The sequence below is a fragment of the Trachemys scripta genome, chromosome 3 (genome assembly GCF_013100865.1).
Source record: "Trachemys scripta elegans isolate TJP31775 chromosome 3, CAS_Tse_1.0, whole genome shotgun sequence".
NCBI lineage: Eukaryota > Metazoa > Chordata > Testudines > Emydidae > Trachemys > Trachemys scripta.
Genome location: NC_048300.1, coordinates 123,481,253 through 123,508,490, shown reverse-complemented (window position 1 = coordinate 123,508,490; position 27,238 = coordinate 123,481,253). Strand labels below are relative to the sequence as shown.

Sequence of the window (27,238 nt, the reverse complement as noted above, 5' to 3'; positions counted from 1 at the left end):
TTGTGAGAGCCAGAGACAGCCTCCTCTGACGCTTTCCCCCCCGCACCCTTCTATTATTTTCCAGGCTCTGATCTCTCCTAGCTGCACTGAGGCACTCAGCACAGAATCCAACTCACACATCCTACCTTCTCCTTTCATTGCTGCTGGTATTATTTTTCTTCTAGGACAATAATAGCGAGCCCCCGTCTAAACCCTTTGGGTTCTCCTCGGCTCCGGGAAGGATTTTCTTGCAGGAACAACAAACCGCAGCAAACTTGTCTCTGTCTCAAGAAACCTTCCCAAGAAGCTGCCAGAGCTAGGAAGAGACGCGAGGATGTGTCGATTCCCAACGGGCAAGGACTTCTGACTGATTGGGAAACACCTGTCACTGAGAGAGAAAAACAAGGAAGGGGAGACTAGAAATCTCCCCAAAGCAGCAAGACTTTAGCCAGAGTTAGCGATTTCCAAAGGGATTCAAGCATGAGCAAGCCGGCAGGATCAACAAGTGGGTAATATGTGGTGCAGGTTTCTAACCGCCTTTAGAAGAACTGGCCCAGCCTGGGTGTTTTGCAAAAGCATGTTATATTTCCATCTGTAGCGGCAGTTAATACACAGTCAGGCCCCAGATGGAATTTGGGGAGATTGGGACAAGTTCTTGCAAAATGCTGGGTTTGTCATTTCCGACAGCTTGTTTTGATCGTACAGCTCTCTAATGAAATCTTGCTCCACTTTTGATGTCGAGCATGTCTGAAATGCAGTTATACGTGCAGCGAGTTAGTTGTATTCCACCTGGAGGTGAGCATTTGTGTGGAGGTCTGCGTGATTTTGTGGGTGGGGAGTGTTTGGTTTTAAAACAGCATTAAAGAGCTGAAACGTGCTGCTTCTCTCATGGGATTCACTCAACCTTTTTCTGCAGGACAATATTTTTATTTTAAAAAAGGGTTTAAAACTCAGATCATTAAATTACACCGAATCGCATAAGCAACTCTGTTGAAAGAGGATTTAAATGCAATACTTTGCACACCATTTCCAGTCATACCAAATAATCCTGCAAAGAGGAAAGCAGAAACAACTTAAAAGTCACATTTTCCTTAATCCTAAATCCGTGTACCTCATAACTGGGGAATTTAAAGTATGACTAACCGCTCTTGCGAAGAGCGGCTCAATCGGTCTAATCCCAACTGGCACTTTTGGAGTTTATAATATGGATGAAGTCAGTAACAAAAGAAAAAAATACGCAATCCAATTTAATGTATGACAAGTGACTGACTGGACATTTATATTCCTTGCTATTTAATAGCACTGTGTAGAGCAGGATCAGGGTGGTGTCGTGCAATTTAAACAGGAGTCTGAAAAGTGAGTGTACACGTGAGTTTGTGACAATATGTACATAACTGCTACCTTCACACTCCTGCATGTACTACTAACTCACACATGATGGTTATCTTTGCCTCTAGCCTCTATTATTTTGCCCCCTAATCCTCCTTTGTCCCTTAGAGGTTTGAATCCATCCAGGGAGAAGCCGCTGTTTTTGCTAGTTGCCTGGCCATTCTTGTTCGGAGTTTTGCCGTTGTTGCTTCAATTAATACTGTCTTGAATTTAGGGGTTTCTTTTGGAAAAGCGAGCGGGTGAAGTTGATTTCTATCTATGTATAGAGAGTTGCGTTAAGTATTTTCCTACGGATGCATTAAGGCTTTTTTTCTCCCTAAGGAACTTGATTTGTCACTAACAAAAGCCGAAGCAAAAGAAAAAAATGAAGATGTAAGGACTTGATCTTGCATTTCTGGCGCACCCAAAACTCCCGCTGAAGTCCACATCCATGGGGAACTGTGTAGCAAAGGATGAGGGAGCGAAAGCAGCAAATTAAATAGTTTCCTGTCATATTTGTTTAAAGATAAGGATAAAATAAAACGGGGGGAGGGATGCAGGAAAAAAAACCCAGTGTCCTTAAATATGTTTGAAGGGATAGAAAATATTTTTGGGGAGAGAAAACCCAACGCATCTAGAACCTTAGTTCTGGACCGGCTTCCCCAGCGTTCTGTGCTTTTCACATTACTTTTCTCGTTTCTGACACCGTGAAATCAATAGCGCTTTGACTTCTGGCTACGATTTTCCCTGGAGCCCATTCAAAGGAAGCTTGTTACTTACTGAGTTTTCCTCCCGCGAGAGCTGGCGGCACCGATTGCCGTTTGAAATAGATTTGTTACCAGCTGCACCCCTCCCCAACAGCTCCTTTCCCAAAATCGGGCCAGATTTTCCGTTTCCTCGTTCCCTTTTGGGGAGCAGGGAGGCAAACTACATTTTAGTTTAAATCTAGGGCTATTTCTGTGCCCTTGATTTGCTTCGTGGAGCTCGGGACCATTGCATGGGGGAACGGATGGTTTGTTCTATATAAGCACACGATGGTGGTAGTTAGTAAAGAAGAAAGGGGGTGGGGGAGGGCGTCCCATGGTTTCAGGAAACCAACCATAATATTGTAACTGATGTGGTTAAAGGTTTGACAGGAGTCCACGCGGTTTCTTGGCACTTTTTTCCAGTTAGTCTAATTTATAAGATCTTATCCAAGAGTCTCTTGGGAGAAGTTATAATTTAGAGAGATCGGGAGAGATAGTGAGCGATCTAAAGAGAAATCTGCAAACTGTCCCCGAAATGAGTGTTAGCGCCTGCTGGGGCCACTAAAGGACTATGGTCTGCGGCTGAAGACCCAAGGCAGGCTCAGGCCGTGGTGACAGAATAGCCTGGGGAGCTACAGGCACGAGGTTGCTTTTTTTTTTTTGGTGGCTTTTCTTCTTGGCCTGAGTTTTCAGTGTGGATCTTGCTCCACTTCCCCTCCAGTGAGTGTATAGTTATGTCAAACGTGATCTCTGCCTGGGTGGCAACAAGACCCCATCCCGCAGTCCCTCAAACCCAGACTAACTTCTTTCAACAGCCTCTGATGGTAATTACAGTAATCGAAGCTGCCATATATCTTTAAGCAATTATGACACACAAAAAGCTGCAAAGGACCCCCTGTCGAGGGATGTTAAAAAACGGTTGCCCAGATCAACAAAATTCAATTTTCTTAACGTTGGGCTTCTGAGACCAAGCTCTGCTTCGTCAAATGGGAGCTCTTTTAAACAGGGGGAATCAGTTATCTCATGACCCCGTGTCAGGTTAACATTTCTCTCTCGCTCGCTATTTTTTTTCTTTCTTTCATATTTGTTCGGCCTAAGAATTTTCTCATAACAACAGCCACGTCTACAATAGTCTGAGGGGCTCACACTCACTAAAGATGTTGATTAGTCGGAGGAGAGTCAGAATAATTGCAAAAGTGCTCAGATGAGACGAACACAGTTGGGATTGGGAGAAGAAAGTTTAGTTAGGTCTTGAATGGAGGGGTGGGGAGATCGACGGATAGAATTACATTTTACATGAATTACTATACATCTGACTGCAATTTGCATCACCACACTCCTCTTTTTATAATTATAGCGGCAAATGCTGAATCTAGCATTATTTTATTAGCTCTAGCTCTAGAGAATTTAAAATATTATTTTATCATCTCTAGATCTGGTGAAATAAAATACAAAATAGAAACCGCACCCTAGTAAAACTACCTTTCACACTATATAAAAGTCCCTCTCTAATATTATACATATACTGCTATCGATAAGAATTATTTATTTTCAAAAAAGAGAATAACCGCACTCCTTAATTTCACTGGTTCACTGCCTTGCTGTGGTTGAAAACAAAATTCGGGTTTATTTGGAGCGGGAAGCGACGATTTATCTGCAAGCTCCAGCCAGGGGGAAAAAGTCTGCGATTTGCATAGCTAAGATCAAACTCCAAAGTGCCTGTGAACTCTACATTTAGTTTGGCGGTGACATTACATACAAGGAGATGGCACAGATGCATGTATAATTTCACTGTCTTTTTTTCTGTGTGTGTGTGTGTGTGTGTGTGTGTGTGTGTGTGTGTGTGTGTGTGTGTAAAAGTGTAAAAGTCTCTCAGTGGATGCTGAAGCTGACGGGGGTGGGGGGAGTCGAGTGCTCGCCCCTGTTGGCATTGTGTGATATCCGAATTCCCATGCTACTCTTTTTGACGGGTCACTGGTGACCCAATAGGCAGGTGGCAAGGAGGGCTTGTAATTACACAATCCCAGAAATCATTCCTTGTCCCCAAACCCTCCTCCTACCTGCAGATCCAGAGCCACAATTTACGTTACAGGCTTTAGGGGCAGAGATTGGGGGGCGGGGGGGAAGTGGCTCTCCTAGCTGGACTTGTTATTAATTGCGTAAAAGTTTTCTATTATTTAACCCCTCTACCCTCCCTCCTCAGCCCCCTCCCTTCCCCAGTCCCTAACCTAATCCCCATTCCTCTAGCCGTGTTGTATATAGCAGCTGTCGAGTTTCATTTAGGGGAGAAGCTGGCAGCTTGTGCTGATTGGACGCAGTCAAACGAGTTTCAATGGGGAAAATCATTAAGTTAACACTTTATCTAATGTCCCTATTGTCTGCCAGGAGGCATTGTTTTAGAGCCTCCGGATAAACATGTCTGAAAGCATCCCGGGCTCCTAAATTCTCTAGGGAGCAGAAGAGACTTCTCTGAATCCAGCTCCCAACCCCCTCCCCCATCCCTCTTCCACCCCTAACCCCCCACCACACTTAAGACATTCTTATGGGCTAATTCAAAGCAAAGCAAATTGCTATAAACCAAATCGGCCAGGTTTTTCATACCCAGGTTTTGTGAGAGAGCTGCACCTTTAGCTTGAGTTACTTCTGTGGGGAAAGGAGACTGTTTGAACGGATGCTAACAAAAAGAAAAGAAAAGAGCTGGTAGGGGTTTTGTGGTGCATTAATTGAAATGGGGGTTAATAATCTCTATAAATGTTATATGACTCAGTGCATTTGCAATTACAGTAAAAGTCGCTGAAAAGTAAACATAATTCAGACTGTGTGATTGATAGATATGGCAGTACATAAACTGTACTTTCCCACAGTTAATGCAGAAAGTTTTGCTTAAATTTTAGGGTAATGGGAAACACATCCAAGTTAATGGCGGGAACAAACCCAACTGGAAGCTGTTTTTGTGACTTGGTTCTCTTCACTCCCTACACCCAGAACATAGTTTCCCCCCTGTTTGAAGTGCACTACAGAACCAGCAAAAACTTTTCTCTCCTAGCAGGAAGGTTTTTGCTATTGCTGCTGCTGTAATCTTTCGTTCCAAAAATGGGTCTTGGCGATTATAGAAGATTCAAATAAATGTAGCGGTGCATGAATAATTCTCATTGTAGAAAACTGACACTTGCTCAAGGAAAAGAAGGTTGCCTATAAAATCACTTCATTATTTGCTTTTATCGCAGCTCTGGTGCTAATCCCTTCAGAGGTCAGATTGCTTAGTTCTCTCTCTCTCTCGCCCCCCCCCCTTTGCCTCTGCTTTTTCAGGTCGTATATTAGACATCCCTTGTAAAGTGTGTGGGGACCGCAGCTCCGGCAAGCACTATGGGGTTTACGCTTGCGATGGATGCTCGGGATTTTTCAAACGGAGCATCAGGAGGAACAGGACGTACGTCTGCAAATCTGGAAATCAGGTACTAGTGACAGCACCGGCTCATTCCCCTTCCACTTCCAAAGAGTTATTTATTGTACTGTCGCTCCGGAGTTCCCCTCTGTCATGCCGAAATATCGATCAAAATCTAATATGCTTCCTGCCAACTGGATGCCATCTTAATACATTCTGGAAATGGGGTGGTGGGGACCTAGGATTTGTGTGTGATAGATTTAAGCAGATCCGGACGTTTGCTAAACATTTTAAGGATAGTCACATTTGAACAGTACGTTTAATGCAAGGTTCTTCCGGACACGTATTATAATAAAATAGGAGTCAACTTCCTGGGGGGATTTAAACAGCAAATCAAAAATCAAATCTCATGCTTCAGGACAAAATGATCGCCTGCGGTGATCAGGAAGAAATGCCTTCCCCATCCACTGCATTGTGGAGGAGTTTCGCCAGATATACTGGCCACCGAACCGTCTGTGAAGCATTAGGTATTGGATTGCGGTAGGATAACGGATTTCATGGACCAAGAGTCTGATTCCAGATGTCAGATCTTTCCTCTCAAAGCAAGAGGGGTTCAAAATTAGAATGTGTCAATTAACACAATGTAGATTAGCATTAGGTTGGGCAGTTTTCCAGGGCCAATGCCCCAGTCTCCACGTGTTCAGATTACTCTCTGGTTGTGCGCATATGTGGAAGAGTCTAGGTATATAAATACTCTGTTCAGCAGCACAGAGACAAAATAGATTCAAACAATAAACCAATTTACCTTAACAACAGTGACATACATTGGTGTGGCCTTCTCTTGCTACAGGTTCTGTTTGTCCTCGCTACATGGCGGTGCAGGTCAGACCCACTCTGCGTACTCCTACCGAGCTTATTGAAGCAGAAAAGAGGGCAGAGACTCGCAAATATTTTAAAACAATGTTCTGACATAAACTTTGCTATTAAAACATAACCAAGTAGGAGAACAATCAACGCCCCCCCCCCAGCTTTTGATTTCTGTCTCCCCTACCGCTAACCCCCCTTAATTAAAATAAAAGCGCAGTTATGGGGAGGGAGAGGGGTGAATGGAGGAGCTGATGAGTTCAAGCCAAGCCAATACCATAGTTACAGGGAAGATTTCTTGAAAACAAAACTCCCCCTCCCCTCCGCCCGCCCATCTCACTAGAAAAGACGTTTGTACAAACTTTTTGTACAAGCTTCTCTCGCTAGAGTTTCTTTTCCAGGTCACTATGAAACTTAGTACAGTAAAAATTCCAGCTCCCACCAACTATCTAATAAATACCTATTATAATAAAAGAGACAAGGCAGGCGAAGTAATATCTTTTATTGGACCGACTTCTGTTAATGAAAGAGACAGGCTTTCAAGCTCCGCATAGCTCTTCTTCAGAACAGTGGAGCTCAAAAGCTTGTCTTTTTCACCAACAGAAGTTGTCCCAATAAAATATATGACCTCACCCACCTTGTGATCTCTAATATCCGGGGCCCAAAAGGCTACAGCAACGCTGCAAATATATTATAATAAAGGCAACTGGTAGATTCAAGTAGAGGGTTAATTGCCTGTGTTGTAAATAGAATAAGGAGTGGTGGAAAATAATATGACGGCATTTACTATCATACCTGAAGGATTAGCGCTAGAATAATGAATCGAGGTTTCCCCTTTCCGAGTATTTAAACTGTTCACTCACCGCGGAAAATAATTTTCACTTTACACCGTGCTCCTTGTCTCCTGTGTGTGTTTACAAACACGATCCTGCAGTCCTGTCCCAGGCGAATTCCCACTGATTTCACAGTGAACTATGCCCGAGGAAGGACAGCAGTGAATCAACATACAATTATATAGCGCATGCACAAGGGTGCTGTGTAACTTGTGGCACCTCCACTCACCCTCACACATTTAAAGATCGGCTAATATGTAACAGTAAAAAGGGAAAAGGCTGTCAAGTCAAAAGGCGGATGGCAAAGAGAATAATGAAGTAAATTGATCCGACAGCATCAGCTTTCTACTTCTACACAATGGAACCGTGCAGGGAGAGTAAATCGATTTTTCCGAAGCAGCTACCAATCATCCTTACTCATACGAATATTGCCTTGGGTGCCCTCTGCTTCTGTTCATTGGATAGTCTCGGAAGGTGTTTTAGGTGGGAAGCTTTTTTTGTTTGAGTGCACTTTGAAGAGCTAGAGAAGAGAAAGCGTCTATCTGGGCCCGAACCTAAGTAACTGAAGTCTGTGGGCATTTCGCACCTTGCTTCAGTGTGAGCTGGGGACCCCCATAAGAGTCCGGAATAAGTTTCGCTTTGCAACCTGACTTCTGTGAAAGGCGAGTTTCCATTGACCGACGAGCAATGTAAATTCTACAGGGTCTCCGCAGGTGCGAACTGGTTTCCAGCTCACACCGCAAGTCAGAACTGCAGAGTTACAGCCAAATTGTTTCTGAACAATTAACAGCAACAATTTATACCAGGCTCCCACCTTTCTGAGAAGGGTTTTTCCTTCATTGTCATGTCTCACGGGGCACCGGAGGCGTGGGGGTATGGCGGTATAATCACACATGGTGTCAGGAGTTAGTACCAGAGGATAAGGGGCAGACTGAAAAAAGGACCATTAGCTTTTGCTTGCATAAGTCAAGTTATCTGAGGCTCCGGGGCTAAATGAATATAGCCGATGCTAGAGTATAAAAACAGACAGAGACAGACAGACACACACACAGAGTGTGTCTGGTTCAGTTTCTTTTTTTAGAATTCCGATATCTGTCATCAACATTTACATTTATTTACAAAATCCACCCACCCCCGTCTTGTCCCATCTTCTTAAGGTCTGCATGTCCGCTACCTCAGTATCGGCTGAAGTTTGACTTTGTGGCTGAATATTTCTGGCTTACAGAGCCGAGGGCTGCACGTGACTTTCTGGGACTCTGGATGTCTCTAAGTCTATACTAAGTCTATACTACTCCTCTTCGGACAGGGGCTCCTGCTGCACCTGCAGGCCTGGGGAGCTCTGTTATTCCGGGGCGCAGCTGGAGCCTCTGGGGGTGGGGAGCTGTCTAAGGTGCTGAAACAGATTTGTCCATAACCACCTGCCCACTCATTTGTTAGGGGCCAAATCCTGTTCGCCTTACTCAATCCAGTAGCCCCATTGGGCCAGATTCTAATCTTACTTACACCGGTGGAAATCCTTGGTAACTCCATTTAGAGTCACTTTGGAGTGACTCCGGTTTTCCCCTCTGAGACCAGATTCTGCTTTATTGATTTCACCTGCTTCCAGGAATGAGGCCAACAGGATTTGGTCCCTTACACCTCGTTACACCCTACATACACACCAGTATAACCCTCGAAATAGTCTCCCCTTTGTGACTAGATCGGATTCCAAGAGCATGGACTCACACCAGCCAAACGAGCCCTTTCTTCCGTTTCTCACCGGGACGCTTCGGCACACGCTATAGTGTCCCCTTCATTTGTCTGTTTCTGTAGAAGTAACTGCACAGGCTACAACCCAACCGCTGAAGCGAAGGGATCCTGCAAACCCAAACGATTCTACCTCCGAGCTGCTCCTGTCCTCTCCAACTACAGACTGCGCCGACCAAGGGCCCACGTCTGAGCTGCTTGCTCAGGCCAAACTCCTATTTGGCGTCGCTGGGAGTTTCGCCTGAGTAAGGACCGTGCACACAGGTGACCCGGGGAGGTTACGCAGTGTAAATACACAGGGCCATATGGTGGCATCGGTTTAAAAGCAGAACTCCCCACTGATTTCGGGCTGATGTTCCGCGTGGAAAATCGTTGGCACTATACATCCCTCCGTTCACAAATCCTTCCTAGGCGGACCACAAGCAGAAAGGGCACAAACCACGTGCATTAGGGAGGGGGGAGTACTCCCTAATGCTGTGATCATCGAGCAGGTTCTTAGCTGCCCCGCCGTTCGCTTGTCAGTTCTCCACCCCATGCCCTGTGCAAGCCCATCTCTTAACAAAAGGCGTTTCTCTGTTTTAGGGAGGTTGCCCCGTGGATAAGACACACAGGAACCAATGCAGGGCGTGTCGACTGAAGAAATGCTTGGAAGTCAACATGAACAAAGATGGTATTTACACATCCTTTTACCCTTCTCCTTTTGGCTGAGTAGTATGAACCATGCATCGCATATATGGAAAAAACGCATCGTAATGCAAGCGCCTACCGAGGCCCGTAGTATTTCCTCCCAGCTGCCCTCCACCTGTCGGCAAAATTCTCCCTTCCCTTCCACCGTGCCTGGCTCAGCTCAATGACCCCTTCCTGCTCAGGAGCAATTCACGCCCAGCCCCAGCCCCGACGCTTCCCGCCTGCCCTAAAACAACACCTCCACTGCTTTTAGCCCTCCTGCCCCCGCCCCGCCCATGCACCCAATTCGGAGCCGATTCCTTCCCATCGGAACGTCTGTTATTCAGCTATGTACAATAGACCCAAAGCCAGTGCTGGGCAAATTGTTTGCGTTGATGACAAAAGCAACTAAAACAGTGAAACAAGTGCAATGAAACCACCAATTAATGTATTTCAGCCAAATCCAGCCCTTGGCGTGGATCCATTCGAGTTAGCGGAGCTATGCCAGGGATGGATTTGACCCATAATGTCCAGATCCAACGTTTGGTAAGGGGCTGCAGGATTTTTGTGCAGGGAACAGAAATGTCATAGAGCTCCGAGTAATAATGACCCAGTTATCCCACAGCCCTAAGCGTTGATCAGGTTAGACACAATCCAGTCCCTTGTTTTAACGTCTCAATCAGACCCCCCCAAAAGTCGTTCTATAACAATTGAATGAAGTGGAGGCAGTGGGTGAAACCCTCGGCTTATTGAAGGCGATGGGAGTTTTGCCACTCCCATCAGTGCAGACAGGAATCCCTTGCTTTATCCTGAGAATTAAGAACCATGCTGTTAAAATTAGCCTTTCACCTTAGCTTTTGTGAGATGCAACTATTAATAATAGAATTAAGAATCACTTAAACTATCAATTAAAGTGCGTCACTTGGAAGCCGCGAGGCCTCGCACAGGTCAGCAAACTGTGAGCTGTAAGATTTCCCTATACAATAAACAATATGATGAGCCACAAATCGTCTTTGTGGAAGAAACAGTAGCCCGAAACAATGACGATTTTTTCAATGATAATCCACCAGCAGTAATCAGGCTGGCTTGGCATTCATTCAATATACTCATGTGCAACCGTCTACTGTCTTCTAGTGCCCAATAAACCTTTCAACACATTTCGGTCCGAAACAAGGAAAGTGAAGTCCTGGCTCCTGGGAAGTCCTGGGCAAAGCTCCGCTTAACCTCGATGGGGTCAGGATTTCACACTTGTTTTATTAGCACGTGGCTGTACATTGAAGATGCCGAGATAGAGAGATTTCCTGATGCACTTGCCATAGTTATTGGCATAAATCTTCTCAACTTGAATCCGATTCTGATCCTATGGAGCCCAGCAACAGAGTTTAATCGGGCAAACACTCCATGTAACTCATTAGGTTGAAACTCTTATCGAGTCTTGACTATTTCCCATTATAATTCTGAATTAAACTTGTTTAATTTTTAGTGGGTTTTTTTGTTTTTGTTTTCTATTGGCTTGGTTCTAATGCCTGCCAGAGTTAGTCTGGAAAGTATTGTGTTGTCATTGCTGACTAGGGTTGCCAACCCTCCAGGATGGCCCTGGAGTCTCCAGGAATTAAAGATTAATCTTTAATTAAATATTATGTCCTGTGATGAAAGCTCCAGGAATACATTCAACCAAAATTGGCAACCCTATTGCTGATGGGACAGGCAAATATTTCCTTGCAGATTCACTAGAGCTATCCCATAAAACTCCAGGCAACAAAATCAAAGCAAGGCTAATGCATCGCTGAGTCCAGATTACAAAACTCAACCTGTATTTCAGACACTTCCTGGGGAATAGCACAATCAAAGTTGTGCAATATCGTGACCTAATAAAACAGGACTTTAGCGTCCTACTGATTTGCTCCTCAACATAATATGACCCAGTAACTAGTTACCACACTACCCCACAAAGAACCCCACAGCAATCCTAAACTAGACGTCGCAGGAAAAGAAAATCAGGGCTATAAAATGCCTGTTGCCACTAAATGAATAACATTGTCATGCTGAAGAGATGGCTACTATGCCTATAAATGAAATCCAGACAAACTTTCAGATAACTATTTTCATTGGTTTTTGGGAAAAAATCTGGAGGTTCATGCTGCATTTAAAGCCAACCACCTAATATTAGGCACTGAAAGTAATGATATGGTATGCAATATCAGGCACTTAATTCTGCATGCACCATTAAATAACCAAGGACAATGAAGTACAGTAAGTCAGTGAGGCCCTGTTCCAAAGCCCTTTGCAGTTAATGGGAGTCTTTCCATTGATTTAAATGGGCTTTGGGATCAGGCCACAACTGGGTAATGTATTCACTCAATGAGCTCTTTATTCCCAGCTGTGCAACATGAAAGAGGCCCAAGGACATCCACAATAAGGAAGCAAGTCGCGCTGTATTTCAGAGGACACAAGGAAGAGAATGGAGCTACACCTCACTTTCCCTCAGCAGCTTTACCTGCTCCGGCCTTCTTTACGGCTGTCACACAGCTGGAACCCCACAATCTAGAGCTGGCTGCTGTATCGACTACCCCCGAGCGGCAGACGTTGGTGGGCCTGGCACAACCAACTCCAAAGGTCAGAGCTGCCTTCTGTGTTCTAATCAGGGGCACTGCGAGAGTGTTCAGAGATTATGGCCAAAATATTAGGACCTGAAATCAGGGGTTGGCAAGTCTTGTTTTAGAGCTGGGGTTGTTAAGTGTCTTCAGAGGGTGTGTTTGTGTGAGATCCAGTCATTTCTATAGTAGAATACAAATCAGGACCTGCTACTATGAAGTGTAAATGCTCCTGTTGATTTTAAGGAGAATTTTGTTTGAATAAGAAATTTATGATTGGCCCCCTCAATACTTAAAAAACTATTTTGGTGGTGAGTAAAAGAATGATTGTCTGCAAGTTAAAATCATTCTCGCTATATTGAGATAAATACACACCAATGCATTTTAGACATAAGCACACACCATTTGTGAGCTGTTATAGTATATGTATAAATATGCATTCCCTAGAAAGACCTACATACAGTGGAACAGTTCATAGACACTGCCACCTGCAGACTACCCGCCAACCTACATGTTACAATCATGGACACAGTATTATTAAAATAACCCAAGATTGGAGAATCATTGACTTTCTGGACAATAAAAGGCCCAGCTCTGTAATGACTGAGCCCACAATGCACTGTAATGTACTGAGCAAATTATCGCAGCCTATCCAAATATCTAGTATATTTATCTTTTTATTTCTGGACTTTGACATTAATAAGCAGCATAGGAAATTGCTGTCATAAACTTGGTGGATGAGGCTTATCTATGAGTTATTTAAATTGATAACTCAAATATTTTCATGCTCTCCTTTCCAAAATATTCATAAGCACATTTGTATTTAGAGTAACAAATTACAGACAAATTGTTGTAAATCAACCTGGTCTATTGCTCTGTGAAACCCATTGTGAACTTGCTTGTAAAAATCATATTTCTATTTTTGTAAATGTAAATTCAAAAATATTAAACCAGAAATTATTTAGAAAGAAAATACATTTTACTCAGTGCTTTCTGCAAACCACTTAAGCACATGTTTAAATCCAATTGAACTCAATGGGACTTAAGCATGTGACTAAGGCTAAGCACCTGCTTAAGTGCTCTGAGGAATAGGGATAGACTGCTGAATTTGGGTGTGAATTAAGGGTGACAAAATAAAATATATATATATATATATATATGTTTGAATCAATATTTTATTTTATATTATCTATATATCTGCTCTGAGAGCAGAGAACGCTGAATAAAGTAATGAGACAGGGTCCAGGAATCAGGCTACATTTTTAATAGGTTTTTTCTATTGTTAGAATTTACATCTGCCATACTGTGATCCTATGCTTATATGAACCCATTCATCCCCATGGATAGCAAAGCAAATAACCTGCTTTATAAAGGGCCCACAGAAGCCAACGGAAGTTTTGCTATTAATTTCAGTGGGTGCAGGATGGGATTGCATCAGTTATCTATATACAGGAATGACTAGTGAAGTGCAGGCATATCTGAGGTGAAGAATAAAGAGGGCAGGGCTTAGCAGCCAGTGGTCTCACTCCTGGTTTTTGTTTTATGTTTATGTTCCTGAAACCTCATGTTTCAGGGTTTCAACCAGCCACCTGCAGAGAGGATTCTCCCTCGCCCTTGCCCCAATGTATACTGTTTGTTTGTTTGGGTGGTTTAGTTTTGTAGTTTATTTTATTTTTTGTTTTTATCTCCTTCCTCTGAAGCATCAGAGATGCTTATGGCTGGAGATGGGACATTGACTGGGGTGGATCAGGGCTCAGAGGTGGCAAAGAGCATTCTCTCTCTCAGGTTCTTGGCTGACTAGTTCTTGCTCACATGCTCAAGGGGCTGGTTCTTGTTCACATGCTCAGGGTCTAATGGGTCACCATATGCTGGGTTGGGAAGGAATTTTTATAAATTGAGGTGGTTAGACTGGCAGTGATCTTGGGAGGGGGAGGGGTTACCTTCCTCTGCAACATGTGCTTGTGGGTCACTTGCCAGGATTATCTGGGAGTATCTCACTTAATCATTTCCCTCCCTTGCAGGGGCTTCAGGCACTGCTGCATCTCAGTCCCTCCTATTCTCTGCCCGTGGCACATAATAGTCTAGTCTTCTGGAGGCTGTGAGATTTTGGTCTCATGTTAGTTGCGGGGTTTAGTGCGTGGGTGGTGGCCTGGGATATACAGGAGATCAGAAAAGATGATCTGGTGGTTCCTTCCCACCTTAAACTCTACAGCTATCTTAGTCACTTTTTATTCTTCCTTGTTTTACTTTTTATATTAGTATCCACATGAAGTCAATGGTACACCTATGTACCTCTATGAAGTGGCCACTGAATCTGTTTGTGAATCTGCTGCCAGGCTTCTCTTTATGAGCATCAAATGGGCCAAGAGCGTTCCAGCCTTTTCCACTCTGTCGTTACAAGATCAGGTAAGACTTATACAATGAGTAATTGTCCTTAGTCTCGCAACAATATTAAAGATGGTCCACAAAATTCAGATCTAGATCAGATTTTTCACCCCCAAAGGAATATTATCCCCATAATTTTTTATCTAGCCTACCTCTAAAATAATATATTGTTTTAACAGCAATTTTCATCAGTCTGAAATGGATATTTTATAGTGAAACTCAGATAGGAAATAGATGTTGCTATAAGACAAATATTACAAGAGGCAGCATGTTGCAGAGCACAGGGCTGGAAGTCAGGAGACCGGGAATGAAATCCTGGCCCCACTGAAGTCAATGGCAAAGCTCCCACTGATTTAAATAGGGCTAAAAGTTCACCTCCAAGTTCTATTCCTGGCTCTTCCCTCCACGTTCTTTCTGAACTTTTGCAAGTCATTTAATCTCTGTGTGCCTCAGCTTCTCCAATTGCAAACTGAGTATACTGGTATTTATTCTCCTTTGTAAAGTGCTTTGAGCTCTCTGGATGAAAGTGCATTCTCAGTAAACATTCTTACCATGTAATCCTACTAGTGTACACTGGCCAAATGGTTCTCTGTGTCACACTGACTTCAGTGAAGTTATTCCACATTTACACTGATCTGACTCAGAGCAGAATTCAGCCTACTCTTTTTCCCCCTCCTAATTAAAACCATCCTTAATTTGTCTTGTTTTCCTCTGTGACAACTTGCCTTTACCTCAAGTGATTTGTGAGTGAACCATAGTAACTAAAGCAATTTTGTAATGACTTGATTTTTGATGAGGACTTGATCAATTTAATATAATGCATTAGTTCTGAAAAGTAATCAGACAATAAGAAAAGGAAAAAATTACACAAAGCCCCAACCACAAAAATGTATCTAATATTTTGATATCAATTAGTTTAATTTTGCAATACAATAACTAGAAAGAAAAAAGTCATATCTTAAATATTACAACTAATTGTATTAGTCTGTGGTATGTTAGTGTAAGTACATAAACAAATGCATATTGTGAGCAGAAAAAGATTTTTAGGATGACAATAGTGTTTTCTACCTAAATACTTATCACATGTAGCACAAAAAGACATTTGCTTAGAGAAACTGAAAGGTCCCTTCTCTAGAGCTAGCCACAGATTTTGAGAGCCCTTTTGTGAGGTTAGATATGTGGCACCTCATTCACCTCCCTCTATGTATTGTCACCAGCAAATCAGGTATATATAGAGTGACCAGATAGCAAGTGTGAAAAATCAGGCCAGGGGGTGGAGGGTAATAGGCAACTATATAAGATAAAGTCCCAAATATTGGGACTGTCCGTATAAAAATCAGGACATCTGGTCACCTTAGGTATATACATTCAGGGCCATTGGATGAGTGGGATCTTTGAGAGGTGGCAGAGCTGGCATAAGCCAAAGGCTTAACAGTCAACAGGGAACAACTGACATGAAGATAATGGGAGTGGGCCCAGTTCATCAGTTACTTCTGTGGATCGGGAAGCTGGATCAGTCTTATGAAGGAGCTGCAGAATCAGACCTAGAGTGTCCTTTACTACACAGACATCATGGAAAATGGTTTTTGCTTTGAAAACTACTGCCATTTAAAAGAAAACAATCTCTGTCATAATGCGACAACCACCAAATTCAGCCATGGACTATTCACATCAACAGCAGTTGCATCCACCTAGGCCAGGGCTCAGTTTGGTCTAATATGTAAAAATTCCCCAAGAGTTGAGCCCTCCAGGAAAAATGGGGTGAAGGGAGTGGGAGGAAGGAAACATCTTCCAAGAGAGAGGCCCATCAATACAGTAGAAATAGCTAACGCACATTTCATATTGTTGAACGTTTCCCATTAAACTCACAGAAATCAGTTTATCCTGTCATCTTAAATGAGCCAGCAGTGTAGCTTACATTTGAAACAAAAGGCAAGTGTTAGCAAATTGTAACATCAATTAAATCTGTTTTAAAGTTCTAACAACATCAACTTCACCATTCTTCCCTCCAGGTTGTAAAGATGGGTCTGAGTTGTAAAGTTTAGACCTGGATCCAAATTTCAGAGAGGTTCAGATATGGAACTATGGTTTGAACCTCTCTCTAGCATGATTCCTCAGCTTCCTCTCACATTCAGGAGAATCTCAAAGGAAATAACTCTTGTTTTAATAGCCTTATTCCATTGTTAGAGAATCAGACAGATGATCCTTACACTAGTACTAGTGTTCAATTTAATTTGATAGTGGCACAGATAAAAATGTCTGAATTTCCTCTGCATGTCTTTTGACATCTAGCTGAAGTGTCTAAAATCTTTTCCTAGGGTCTGCTTTTGTTTTGGGTACCTCTAGAAAAATTAAAACATTACAATTCTACAACTATGTGTCACTTTTCTGTCTTGAAAAATGTGGAACCCCGTCTGTTGACAAAACACAAGTAATCAATAACAGGTTATCCTTATAGATAGTCCCTGATTCTGAAGCAGAAGTAGGTCCTGTAGAAAACCTGGGATTTTCTAATTTCTTTGAGGAATGAAGGCCATTTGTAAACCCTCACTAAGGTCAGCATGAGCTATTCCAACTGGAGGCTTTAAAGACATATTCATAGGAACGAGGAGAGCCTTAGTGGTGTTGGAGGAGAAAGTTTCTTTAATTTCTAAAATCTTCTGACTTTACCTGCATGTTGTTGATATAAATCTAGGAACCATTATTCATTGCCTTCTGCATGAACAAGTGACAAAAAGTTTTACAAAAGCCAATTAATGCCTAAGAATCAGTTTATTTATACCACATAGAAACCTGTATATCTAAGTGAAATATCAGTTCTTTATAAGGCACAAGGAATAGCTGGTTAGTAGGCTTCAGTGTTCAGTGAAATGTAAGTTCTGTTTCTCTCACCAGAAACCTGAGATGGGTATGGTACTTCAAATAATTTCATATCGCTGGGCAGTTTCTGTTACTATAAAAGCCAATGCAATTAATTAAAACCCATATGTGCAGAGACATACATTTACATTTCAGTCACAATTTCTTTATTAGAGTTGAATAAAAGCTCTGCAAAGTCTAAGTAGATGGTACAGAAAGATAACTGTGATGTCATGATGGTCATAGTTCTGGAATGCAGTGGTGTTGTAGCCATGTTGGTCCCAGGATATTAAAGAGACAAAGTGGGTGAAGTAATATCTTTTACTGGACCTAAAAGGTATTACCTCATCCACAGTGCTTAATTTGTGCCAGAGCTGAGCCCTGGCACCTCTAGGCTTGGCAGGTCATAGCCCTAGCACCTCTAGGCTTGCTGCATCAGTTATGAATGTAAAAAAATTGCTTGAGCCCCAGCATCTCTTTCAGTACAAATTAAGCACTGCTCACCCACCTCATCTCTCTAGTAGCGCTGTAATGACTTTTGACTCTGGGAGAGCTCTCTCTGAATCTAATTAAAACAATACGGCTTAAAACACTGGGTATTAAACATTAGACCTTAGATAAGAAATTTCCAATTGTTGGATGATTTCAGTCAACTGAAATGCATCTCTTAAAATTCAGATGTGTAAGAAAAACAAAATTCTATTGAAAGGATTCTATTTTTTCTATTTTATAAAGGGACATCACTATACTCAATAGTTCCAAAATGTGTTCTTCCTGGTATACCCTATATTTCCAAAATCCATGTAGTGTTTTCTCAGCAAAATCTTTGACCAACACTAAGTCTAAGCGTGTGTTATCCTGAGGCTTGAGGATGGAATCCCTTCTCTTTTCCTGCCAACTGCATAACACCAGTGAAACTTCTTTGCAACTGCTACTGAAGTCTTAGGGTGACAGTAGCAGCCACAGGCCCTTGTGTGATGCCTCCTTTCTTTGTAGGGGTTTTGGGGAATGTATCATCATAATTATAGAGCCACCAGACAATCCTTCCTGAGCCTAGTCCTGCTCTGCTCACGCAGTCACCTCCACCTTGTTGTGGACCACAAAGAGGCATCAAGTCCCAACTGTGTGTACTCTCTGTGGTGTGCCCCTCAAACCATGCCATGGAACTGATGAGATTCAGCTGACTATAGGAACCTCCATGTCCATGCAAAGGAGGTGGGCTAAGCCAAAATATCCTATGTGCACTTAAACATAAATTATTCTTTGCTGGCTTTGCCACTGTAAATCCTAAAGAGCCTTATTTTCCTCTCATGCCTACCAGTGTATTTGTACTTAAATCAATGGGATTGCCTCTGTGCAAATGAAAAAGTGAATTGGGCACAGAGTCCGCTACTCAGCCCTTGCAAGGAAAAAAAAAAATCTACAAAAACAAATTAGGATGGAAAGATTATGGAGAGCAAACAATAGCACTGGCTGCAATATCTGGATCCAAATCAAAGGGGCTCCAACCTCCACAGGTGTTTGGCTGTGGAGTTGGCGTTGTCCCTTGGTGAAGAGGGACAATCCAAGATGTTTGGACCCGGATTCGAACTTCCCCAAAGTTCAGTAACATTCTAGAGTTTGGATTTGGGCCTCACTCTAAAGTAACCAGATTGCAGTGTTCAGCTTTCAAGGGCTCTTTTCAGCAAAAGTAGGAGAACACACAAGATTTTAATATACCTAGATATTGTCTTTTAACCGACCATAGATTGTTTAACCAACAGTGGATTAAATGTAAAGAAGAGGATGCCTGTCATTGTGCAGTAGTGCTTTGAATGGACACTCTATCCAATGGTGTTAGTTCAGGCCACCACCTAATAATCCAATCATTTCACAAATCACATGTTTGCAGGGTAAAAAAGTTTAATAGTACAGAAATCATTAAAAACTATCCAGCATCCATTCTGCTCTCAATACACATGTCTGTGACACAAAGGAGGAGAAGAGAGAGCTTATTGAGCAAGCCTGCTTTTGAAAAATATGAGTAGATATTTATGAAGAGTGTAAGCTCTTTGGGGCAGGGACTGTCTCTCTCCCTCTTTATGTTTGCACAGCACCTAGCACAATGGGTGCTGAGTGTGAGTGGGGACTCTAGGTTCTACAGTAATACAAATAATTAATACTAATAATATTTCTTCCAGGGATATTCTTATCCATATACACCTCATCAAAAAGATAAAGGAAGAGCTAAAATATTCAAAGGGGAAAATACAAAGGCGGGCATTTAAAGCAGTTTTTAAAATAACAGAAATTTACATATTGAAAATGTTTATAAATCTATAAATTATACACCATGTTATATTGTACGTCTATTGTATGGCAGCTGATGCTTTTGGAAGATGCTTGGAGAGAACTGTTTGTTCTAGGAATAGCACAATGGGCCATTCCAGTTGATGCTAACACTCTACTGGCTGTATCTGGTAAGAATTGCACAATTTAATGACTTTGTTATAGAAATTACCATAAAAATACATTACTGAAAAAAGAACAACATGTAAAGAATAACAAATTCCCGCTGAACAATAGAGCATACCTGTCATTTATAAATCTATATTTAAATGCAAATAATGTTGTTTTGTTGTATTCATGACTGCTTGCATTGTCATTTAAATGCAAATTACTGTGTTTGTTATCATCCAAGAGAAGATTTTATATTAACTTTCATACAATATAGTCAGTTTACATGGAATCGGATATCTAAGAGTGACAATTGAATAGATATTGATATAGAGGATTTTGTCAGAAATCGATACACATTAAGACAAATGCCTTAATAGAGAGTATTTTTTTCATGTTTCTATTCTAGGCATGAATGGTGACAATACAGATTCTCAGAAGCTGAATAAAATTATTTCAGAAATACAAGCTTTACAGGAGGTTGTGGCTAGATTTAGACAACTTCGGCTAGATGCTACTGAATTTGCCTGTCTCAAATGCATTGTCACTTTTAAAGCTGGTAAGCAGAAATAATCTCTTGTTTTTCCGATAACTAGCCATTTTGCTAGTTAGCCACTTCGAAGTCTACACTGTCATTTTAAAACAGATGTGATAACATCAGCTAATTGGTTTTCTGCTGTTGAATTCTGATATAAATGTTTAAAAATGCATCTTTATTTTTACATTAAATCTTAAATATTTTGACGTTCTTAAGAGTCCACCTGACTAGTTACTGATCTGCTTTCCAGTACCTACACACAGTGGTTCTGAACTGAGAAGTTTTCGAAACGCTGCCGCCATTGCAGCTCTTCAAGATGAAGCTCAGCTCACTCTGAACAGTTACATCCACACCAGGTGATCAATATTTTCTTTTAATACTTTTTTCAAACACTCTGGGTGAAATCCTGACCTCAGTGAGGTCAATGGCAAAACGTCCATTGAGTTCAGTGGAGCCAGGATTTCATACCATCTTCACAGTCATTGTATGCCTATAGTAGAACTTGGGTTATCCAAACGGAATGGGGAACATGGAATGTATTCAAATAAGTGGGAAAATGAAAAAGAGGGAGTTTTTCGTGGTATGTGATACCTGAAAAGGAACATAATACATTCAGAAAAATGGAGATTTTGCATGTCTTTTACTGTATTAAATAACAACAAACATCACATACAGTGCTTTAAATTTTAGAATCTCAAAATCTTTTATTGTATTATTCCCATTTTTCAGATAAGGAAACGAAGGCAGTGACTTGTCCAAGACCGTAGTGAGAGTCATGGCAGAGCTGGAAATAGAAAAACCCAGATCTTGTGACTCCTAGCTCAGTGCCATCTTAACCAGAATGATGAGAATAATAGTTTATATGGAAAACCTCATTTCAATCTTGTTCAGTATAAAACATATGAGATATAGAAACCTTTATACCAACTATAAAAGCTGTAGTCGCCACCTTGTGAAACTAACAACGGTAAAACTGGGAATGTGTGAAATGTACTATGTAGAAAACCACTGTTATTCTCACTATGTGAGCAGTTGTCTTAATGTGACCACAGTTTAGAGCACCATGCTTTGAATACTTTTTAAAACTATCCTCCAGCCTTGGATCACAAGGGCTAGGAGGACTACTGCCAAAGCAACTCACTAGGCAATTGGGTGGGGAGGAAAGGAGACAGAGGAAGGGTGTTGCTTTGCGTCTCATTCAATAGTGACTCCTCCAGTCATTTCAGGAGCTATGGTGATGAGCTCTGAAAGGCGTGTTGTCCAGTCCTTAGCTAGAAATAAATTGGCTGTAATGCAAGGCCTGGAGCAGGGGGAATTTGAGTAGAGGCACAAGGGTGGGGGAGAAGGGGGAATCCTCAGGGTTCCATCGTGGACATGGTGGTGCACCAAAAAGAAAAAAAGGTCTAACCTCCAGTCTGTGCATTTCCATTTACCCATTCTTTTTTGTCATCTACCCTCATCTGTCCCTTCCAAAATGTCAGCTTGAAATATTAATTGAACTTTTTAGCCGGATTCTGTCTTGTGTCATAGATTAGATGTACTTCCCTCAATATCACCAAACTGCCTCTTCTTAAACGAGTATTCTGAAAAGGGGCAACACTTAGACTCACTGCTGTCAACCTGGGCCTCCTCCCACTTTTGTAACCTTGAATTTTAAACGTTGTCAATTAATGTTAAATCGCTAAAGCTAAGAATATAATAAACCAGACTTAGTTTTCAGGTTCAAGTCTCAAGGTCACTTACAGACAATTTAATTTAGTAGATGACACTTTGAATTATAGAAACAAACTTTTTTAAAGAGAAAAATGATTAGTTAAGCAAACAGGCATACAATTACCATTTACACAGTACTACAATTGTACTCAAATTCAAAGATGGAATGGTGTATCAGTAGCCGATCAGTCCACTGACAACCAGATAAAGTACAGCCTTATAATCTTATAACCTAATAGTACCCTTTTGGTGTTAACTGGAGCTCCATCCAATTTAAAAGGCTACTCCTTAGATAACCCATGATAATACTAATTAACATTAAACCTATCCATTACCATAGTCACATTTCCTCCACCTCTACATTGGCTCTTCACGTTATACATTATTTAAATTAACATTTGCTCCAATGTTCTTTCCATGCTATCAGTGTTCATAGCATTCTAGTAAAACATTCCTATTTCTCAAAAATGCTAATTAAAAAACCATTCCAAAACCAGTTCTAACCAAAACATAGCACAATATAACCCTGGGTCATGTCCTTGCTAACTTCAATTTTCCCATCTTACTGTCTCCAACTTTTACTGACACTAACAAACTCAATTTCCCATACTCCTCTATACTTAGCCTAATTAAAGCCAAAGCCTAATTTCTATTTATTTCTTGACCTAACTCATTTTATAGGCAACAACTTCCACCAACAGCTTTTCTCCTCTGGCACAATGGAACTCTGTACAATAAGGGTGAAGCCTGTCTGTGTGGGAGACAGGGTTCTCTCGCGGGCCAACCCAAGATTGTGGTATGAACTCTCCCCAAAACTAAGGGCCATCACAAATCTCATCACCTTCCGCTCCATGTGCTAGGCACATTTCTTTGACCTTGCCTTCTCCAACAAACACATAGCAACATGTCTGTGAGTGTATGTTATGTATCATTTAAAAATAAAATCCAAACCAAAATACTCCATTGCACATACTTCTCCTCAGTAAGAAGATGAGAGAACAAACATACCATGACAGACATTAGTCATATTGCTTAACACACACAAATACTATGGTGATGAGCATGGTATAAGAACCTATATAGAATAAAACAAAATCTCCAGTAGATCACCGAATTACATCCTCTGAAAGTTACACATGTGAATCCAGATGGCAATGTACTCCTAGGGAAATCCCCCCCATCACCACCAAGTACTGCTATAACTAGCCTTGAAAGGATTAGGTTTTTAATCGATAAATATCCATTTCACTGTACACACAAACCAATGAAAAAATATTTCCATTGATAACCAACATTTACAGATAGACAAAGTAAGAACAATGCTGCTTGAGAACTTATCAAAGTTTGAATTAGGCATGTTTACTTTGTATGTTGACCCCAGCTCCCATAATTTCATGCAACAGTAAAAATTTATATAAAAATAAAAAATGCTTACAAATAAACATTAATATAATCAATTGAAATTGTAGGGGGGAAAATGAATTCTGCCAAGCCTAGCTATAACCTATACTGAAGTTCCACCACCAACTGCATGTATTTTGCAAATCTAAGGACTTATTAAAAAAAATTGCCTACTCTTAAAAACAATGATGCTCACTGGCAGAAATCTTTGACGTACTTTGTTTAGACTATAGATAGAATCCTTCACTGCAGATGTGAGCAAACCGAAAAATACCAGCCAGTTCTGTCCAGTACATACTAAAAAGGAAAAAGCAGCAGCTGAGTGGCATGCTCTCCCCACCCCTATTGAAGCCCCTTCACATGAATAGTGTGCCATTGGAGCTCAGTGGGAGATAGGGTTACATGACCAGCCAGTGGGAGAAAAAGCCAGGAAGCAGGTGCTTTACATGGCATGGTCCTCTTTCCAAACTCAGCTTTCCCACTGGTAAATGCTCTGGAAGTCCTAACTTACACCAGTTTTACCCCAGTATAACTATTTACATCAGTGATTTATACTGGTGTGAAAGGAGAATATGGCCTTGTGAGAACAAACAAATGGGTTGTGAGAACAGGCATGAACTGGGAATCTAGTCTCACGGTTCCAGAGTGATCCATGTTTCTGAGGTGAACAAAAAGGCACAGAACAGTGGAACAATATAGAGAGGCTGCCTGTCAGCATAGATGCCAAAGCAATATGTACTACAGACTAGATAGATAGTACTTTTCCATGGGTATTTGTGCAGGAGTGGAACGCTGAGTTCTGCACCACAAGGGTAAAGAGCAGTGAATGACTATACACTGTAAATAAATCTTGCAGTCTAAATAAAGGCAGCAATTAGGAATAGCATAATTCTCCCTCTTCCCCACAGTTTTAGGCATATCAAAGTCTATGCCACTTTTCTGGAAAGGTGGACATGCAAAACATATTGTTGGTCATGTTTGATGGAGCTAGGACCCATCATATGAGGAGATTTATTTTCTTTTGTCTATGCAGTAGCCTTGGAATGTCTTAGAAGTTTCCATTGAATGTTGATATATTCTCATAAGAGTGTTGGAAATTTTGTAGGTGAAAGCCTACCCCCATTGAAGTCAATGAGAAAACTCCGTTGACTTCAACAGAGTCAGGATTTCATCCTGTATTTTTATTATGTGACATCATGTGAAGAAAGAGGCCTGATTCTGCTCTCATTCTAGTTTTACCCTAGTGCAAGTCCTTTGATTTCAATGAGGTGACTCCTGATTTACATTAATGAAAGTGATAGACGATTGGAGAATCGGGCTCCAAATGTTTAATAGTGGGCCTGATTCTCCTTTTACTTACAGTAGTGCAAAATCCAGAGTAATGCCTCCAAAGTCAGCAGAGTTACATTGGTGAAAAATCAGCACCAGCAAGATCAGAATCAGGCCCATATTGTTTTATCTTTAAAAGTTGGGAAGAATTCTGTGGCTAACCAGGATGGAAAATAGCCTTTTATAGATGTATATTTTCAGGGGGAATGAAATGTCCCTTCTCACTCAGAATTTTGTATTCAAAATGTCAATTAAAAGTGACTGCACTCAAACATCTGCAGCATACTGGGTAGATTGAATTTCCAATCTAATAAACCCAGTTTATTTAACCTGGGCCAAATTCTTTGAGTTACACCCAATTCAAGGTTATTGTTTGAGGTGTAAGTCAGGGCAGAGTTTGGCCTTCTATAAGTTATTCATCTGAGAGATCAAACAAAATGGCTAGACAACAAAATGTGGAAACATTGGCCCAAAGCCTGCTTACCTCACTCAAGTCAGCATTCCCATTCAAGACAACTGGTCTACTTTTATAAGAAGGCAAGTAGGATTTCACCCAGCCAGAACCAAACCCTACAATTTGTTTAATTTTGTTGCTCATTAAGGTAAGTGATTTTGCTGTTTGGAGAAACATACTACACCTCAGTAACATTCTTTGTAATTTTGTATTCTAGGTACCCCACACAACCCTGCCGTTTTGGAAAGCTCTTATTGCTTTTGCCAGCTTTACGTTCAATTAGTCCATCTACAATAGAAGAAGTGTTTTTCAAAAAGACCATTGGGAATGTGCCAATTACAAGACTGCTTTCAGATATGTACAAATCCAGTGATATATAAACCACCTTAAAAATAAACAAACAATCAGGACGGACAGTTTGATAAGAACTTTTATCTATGGAGAAAAAGCCTCAACTAACAAAATCTACAGGAAGCATAAGCCTGGGAATGTTTAACTTTTAAATTGATTGAGAAATTTTAAAAAAGTCCCATTAGATATGATTTTGCTGCCTTGAACAGAGTGATTTAGAGCATGGAGAGAGTGTTTTGCTCTACAGAAAAAGTGAATTGGATGGAATTTGGCTGGTTCTCTTTCTACAGGGTGGTGGCAATTCATTTGTCAGTCATATTTAAGAAAGACTGTGCAAGTCTATCATTTAGCTGGCAGATCTGAGATAAAAAGAAGGTACTTTAGTTCTTTCATTTGGAACATTGGGTAACTAAACATTGCATCTGTTATAATGCGTCATGAGGTGGCCTTCAGATCTGTTTTAAAAGTAGCTTATATGGCGAATATGTTCATAACATAACATCTAAAACCAGGTTACCGAAACATTGCTTCTGTTGTAATACATCATAAAGTGGCCTTCAGAACTGATTTTAAAAGTAGCTTATGCTGGCAGTTACATTTTGGATTCAAACAGGCCAGGCCTTCCTGTAAAATGAACTGGTAAACTTTGATACAAATCATCAGAATTTCAGTTTGGTTAACATCTCAAAGACAGAAGAGCTTTACACACACACAAAAAAAGAAAAATGAATACAAGTCAAGTAAGAAAGACTAAAACAGCAAAACCAAATAAAATGGAGATGATTGATTCAGTGAGCTGATCGCTGTCCCATTGGCATAGTGCTGAAACCAAAGGCAATGGTGGCCAAACTCTTTGTCAATGAGATGTGCAGAAAGGTGAAATAACTTACAAAAGACAATGGAAAGAACTTAATTATGAAGAAATAAAGATGGTCAATTGATACAATGCTAATAGTCTCCAAGACTCTCCAATGCCTTTTTAGAAAACTTTGGGTTCTAATTAAAGCTTTGATCTCTCTCACACACACACACACACACCACACACATTATAAGCTGCTTATTTGATATAAGACTATACTTATGAAAAATGTAGAAAAAACACTTAAAGATAGCTGCTGTACTTTTCAAATTTTGATTTGTTATTAGGAACTAGCACTGAGAAAAATCAGCACTTGAACTATCATAGAATGAGTAAAACTTTTCTTGTACAAAGTGGATTAACTGATTTGTGAAGTTAAAAAGTTGTACTCATTGTATTTACAAAGAATAAAAATATATTGAATTTAAATTATCCTTCCTTTGTTTCTTTCACTTCTCTCCCTCAGGTCCTGGATTAGTTTCCTCCAGGTAAAACTGTACACTGCTTGCCAGAGAACAGAAACATTCTTCAAATATATAGCTGCCTACTGCAGGGTTTCTTTAACCTTTCTCTGAAGCAACTGGCATAGACCTCTTCTGGAGACAGAGTACTGGACTCGATGGATCATGGGTCTAAGCTAGCTGGACAATTCTTATGTTCCTATGTTAAAGTGATTGTTAATAACTAACCAACCAGACAGCTAACAAGGCACTGTTGATGGGCTGGAGGGGA

At 41.0% G+C, this 27,238-nt stretch overlaps 1 protein-coding gene across 2 annotated transcripts; it reads left to right on the top strand.

The window, feature by feature from the left end:
• On the top strand, positions 1-26,905 carry NR2E1 (nuclear receptor subfamily 2 group E member 1). 2 transcript variants are annotated; one of them, XM_034765923.1, is made up of 9 exons: positions 1-484; positions 5,403-5,548; positions 9,504-9,591; positions 11,968-12,203; positions 14,441-14,587; positions 19,788-19,884; positions 20,271-20,420; positions 20,650-20,755; positions 25,514-26,905. In XM_034765923.1, the coding sequence occupies exons 1-9, from the start codon at positions 460-462 to the stop codon at positions 25,674-25,676; spliced, it is 1,158 nt and encodes a 385-aa protein (XP_034621814.1). In that variant the 5' UTR covers positions 1-459; the 3' UTR covers positions 25,677-26,905. The 2 variants fall into 2 exon arrangements, with proteins under 2 accessions (XP_034621814.1, XP_034621813.1); XM_034765922.1 differs by lacking the exon at positions 1-484 and adding an exon at positions 714-774.
• The last annotated feature ends 333 nt before the right edge of the window (positions 26,906-27,238 follow it).

Coding starts and splice junctions, on each gene's coding strand:
- NR2E1 (XM_034765922.1), top strand. CDS start 714: ATGTCGAGCATGTCTGAAATGCAGTTATACGTGCAGCGAGTTAGTTGT. Junction 5,549..9,503: donor TCTGCAAATCTGGAAATCAG/GTACTAGTGACA, acceptor TCTCTGTTTTAG/GGAGGTTGCCCCGTGGATAA. Junction 9,592..11,967: donor AGTCAACATGAACAAAGATG/GTATTTACACAT, acceptor CTTTATTCCCAG/CTGTGCAACATGAAAGAGGC.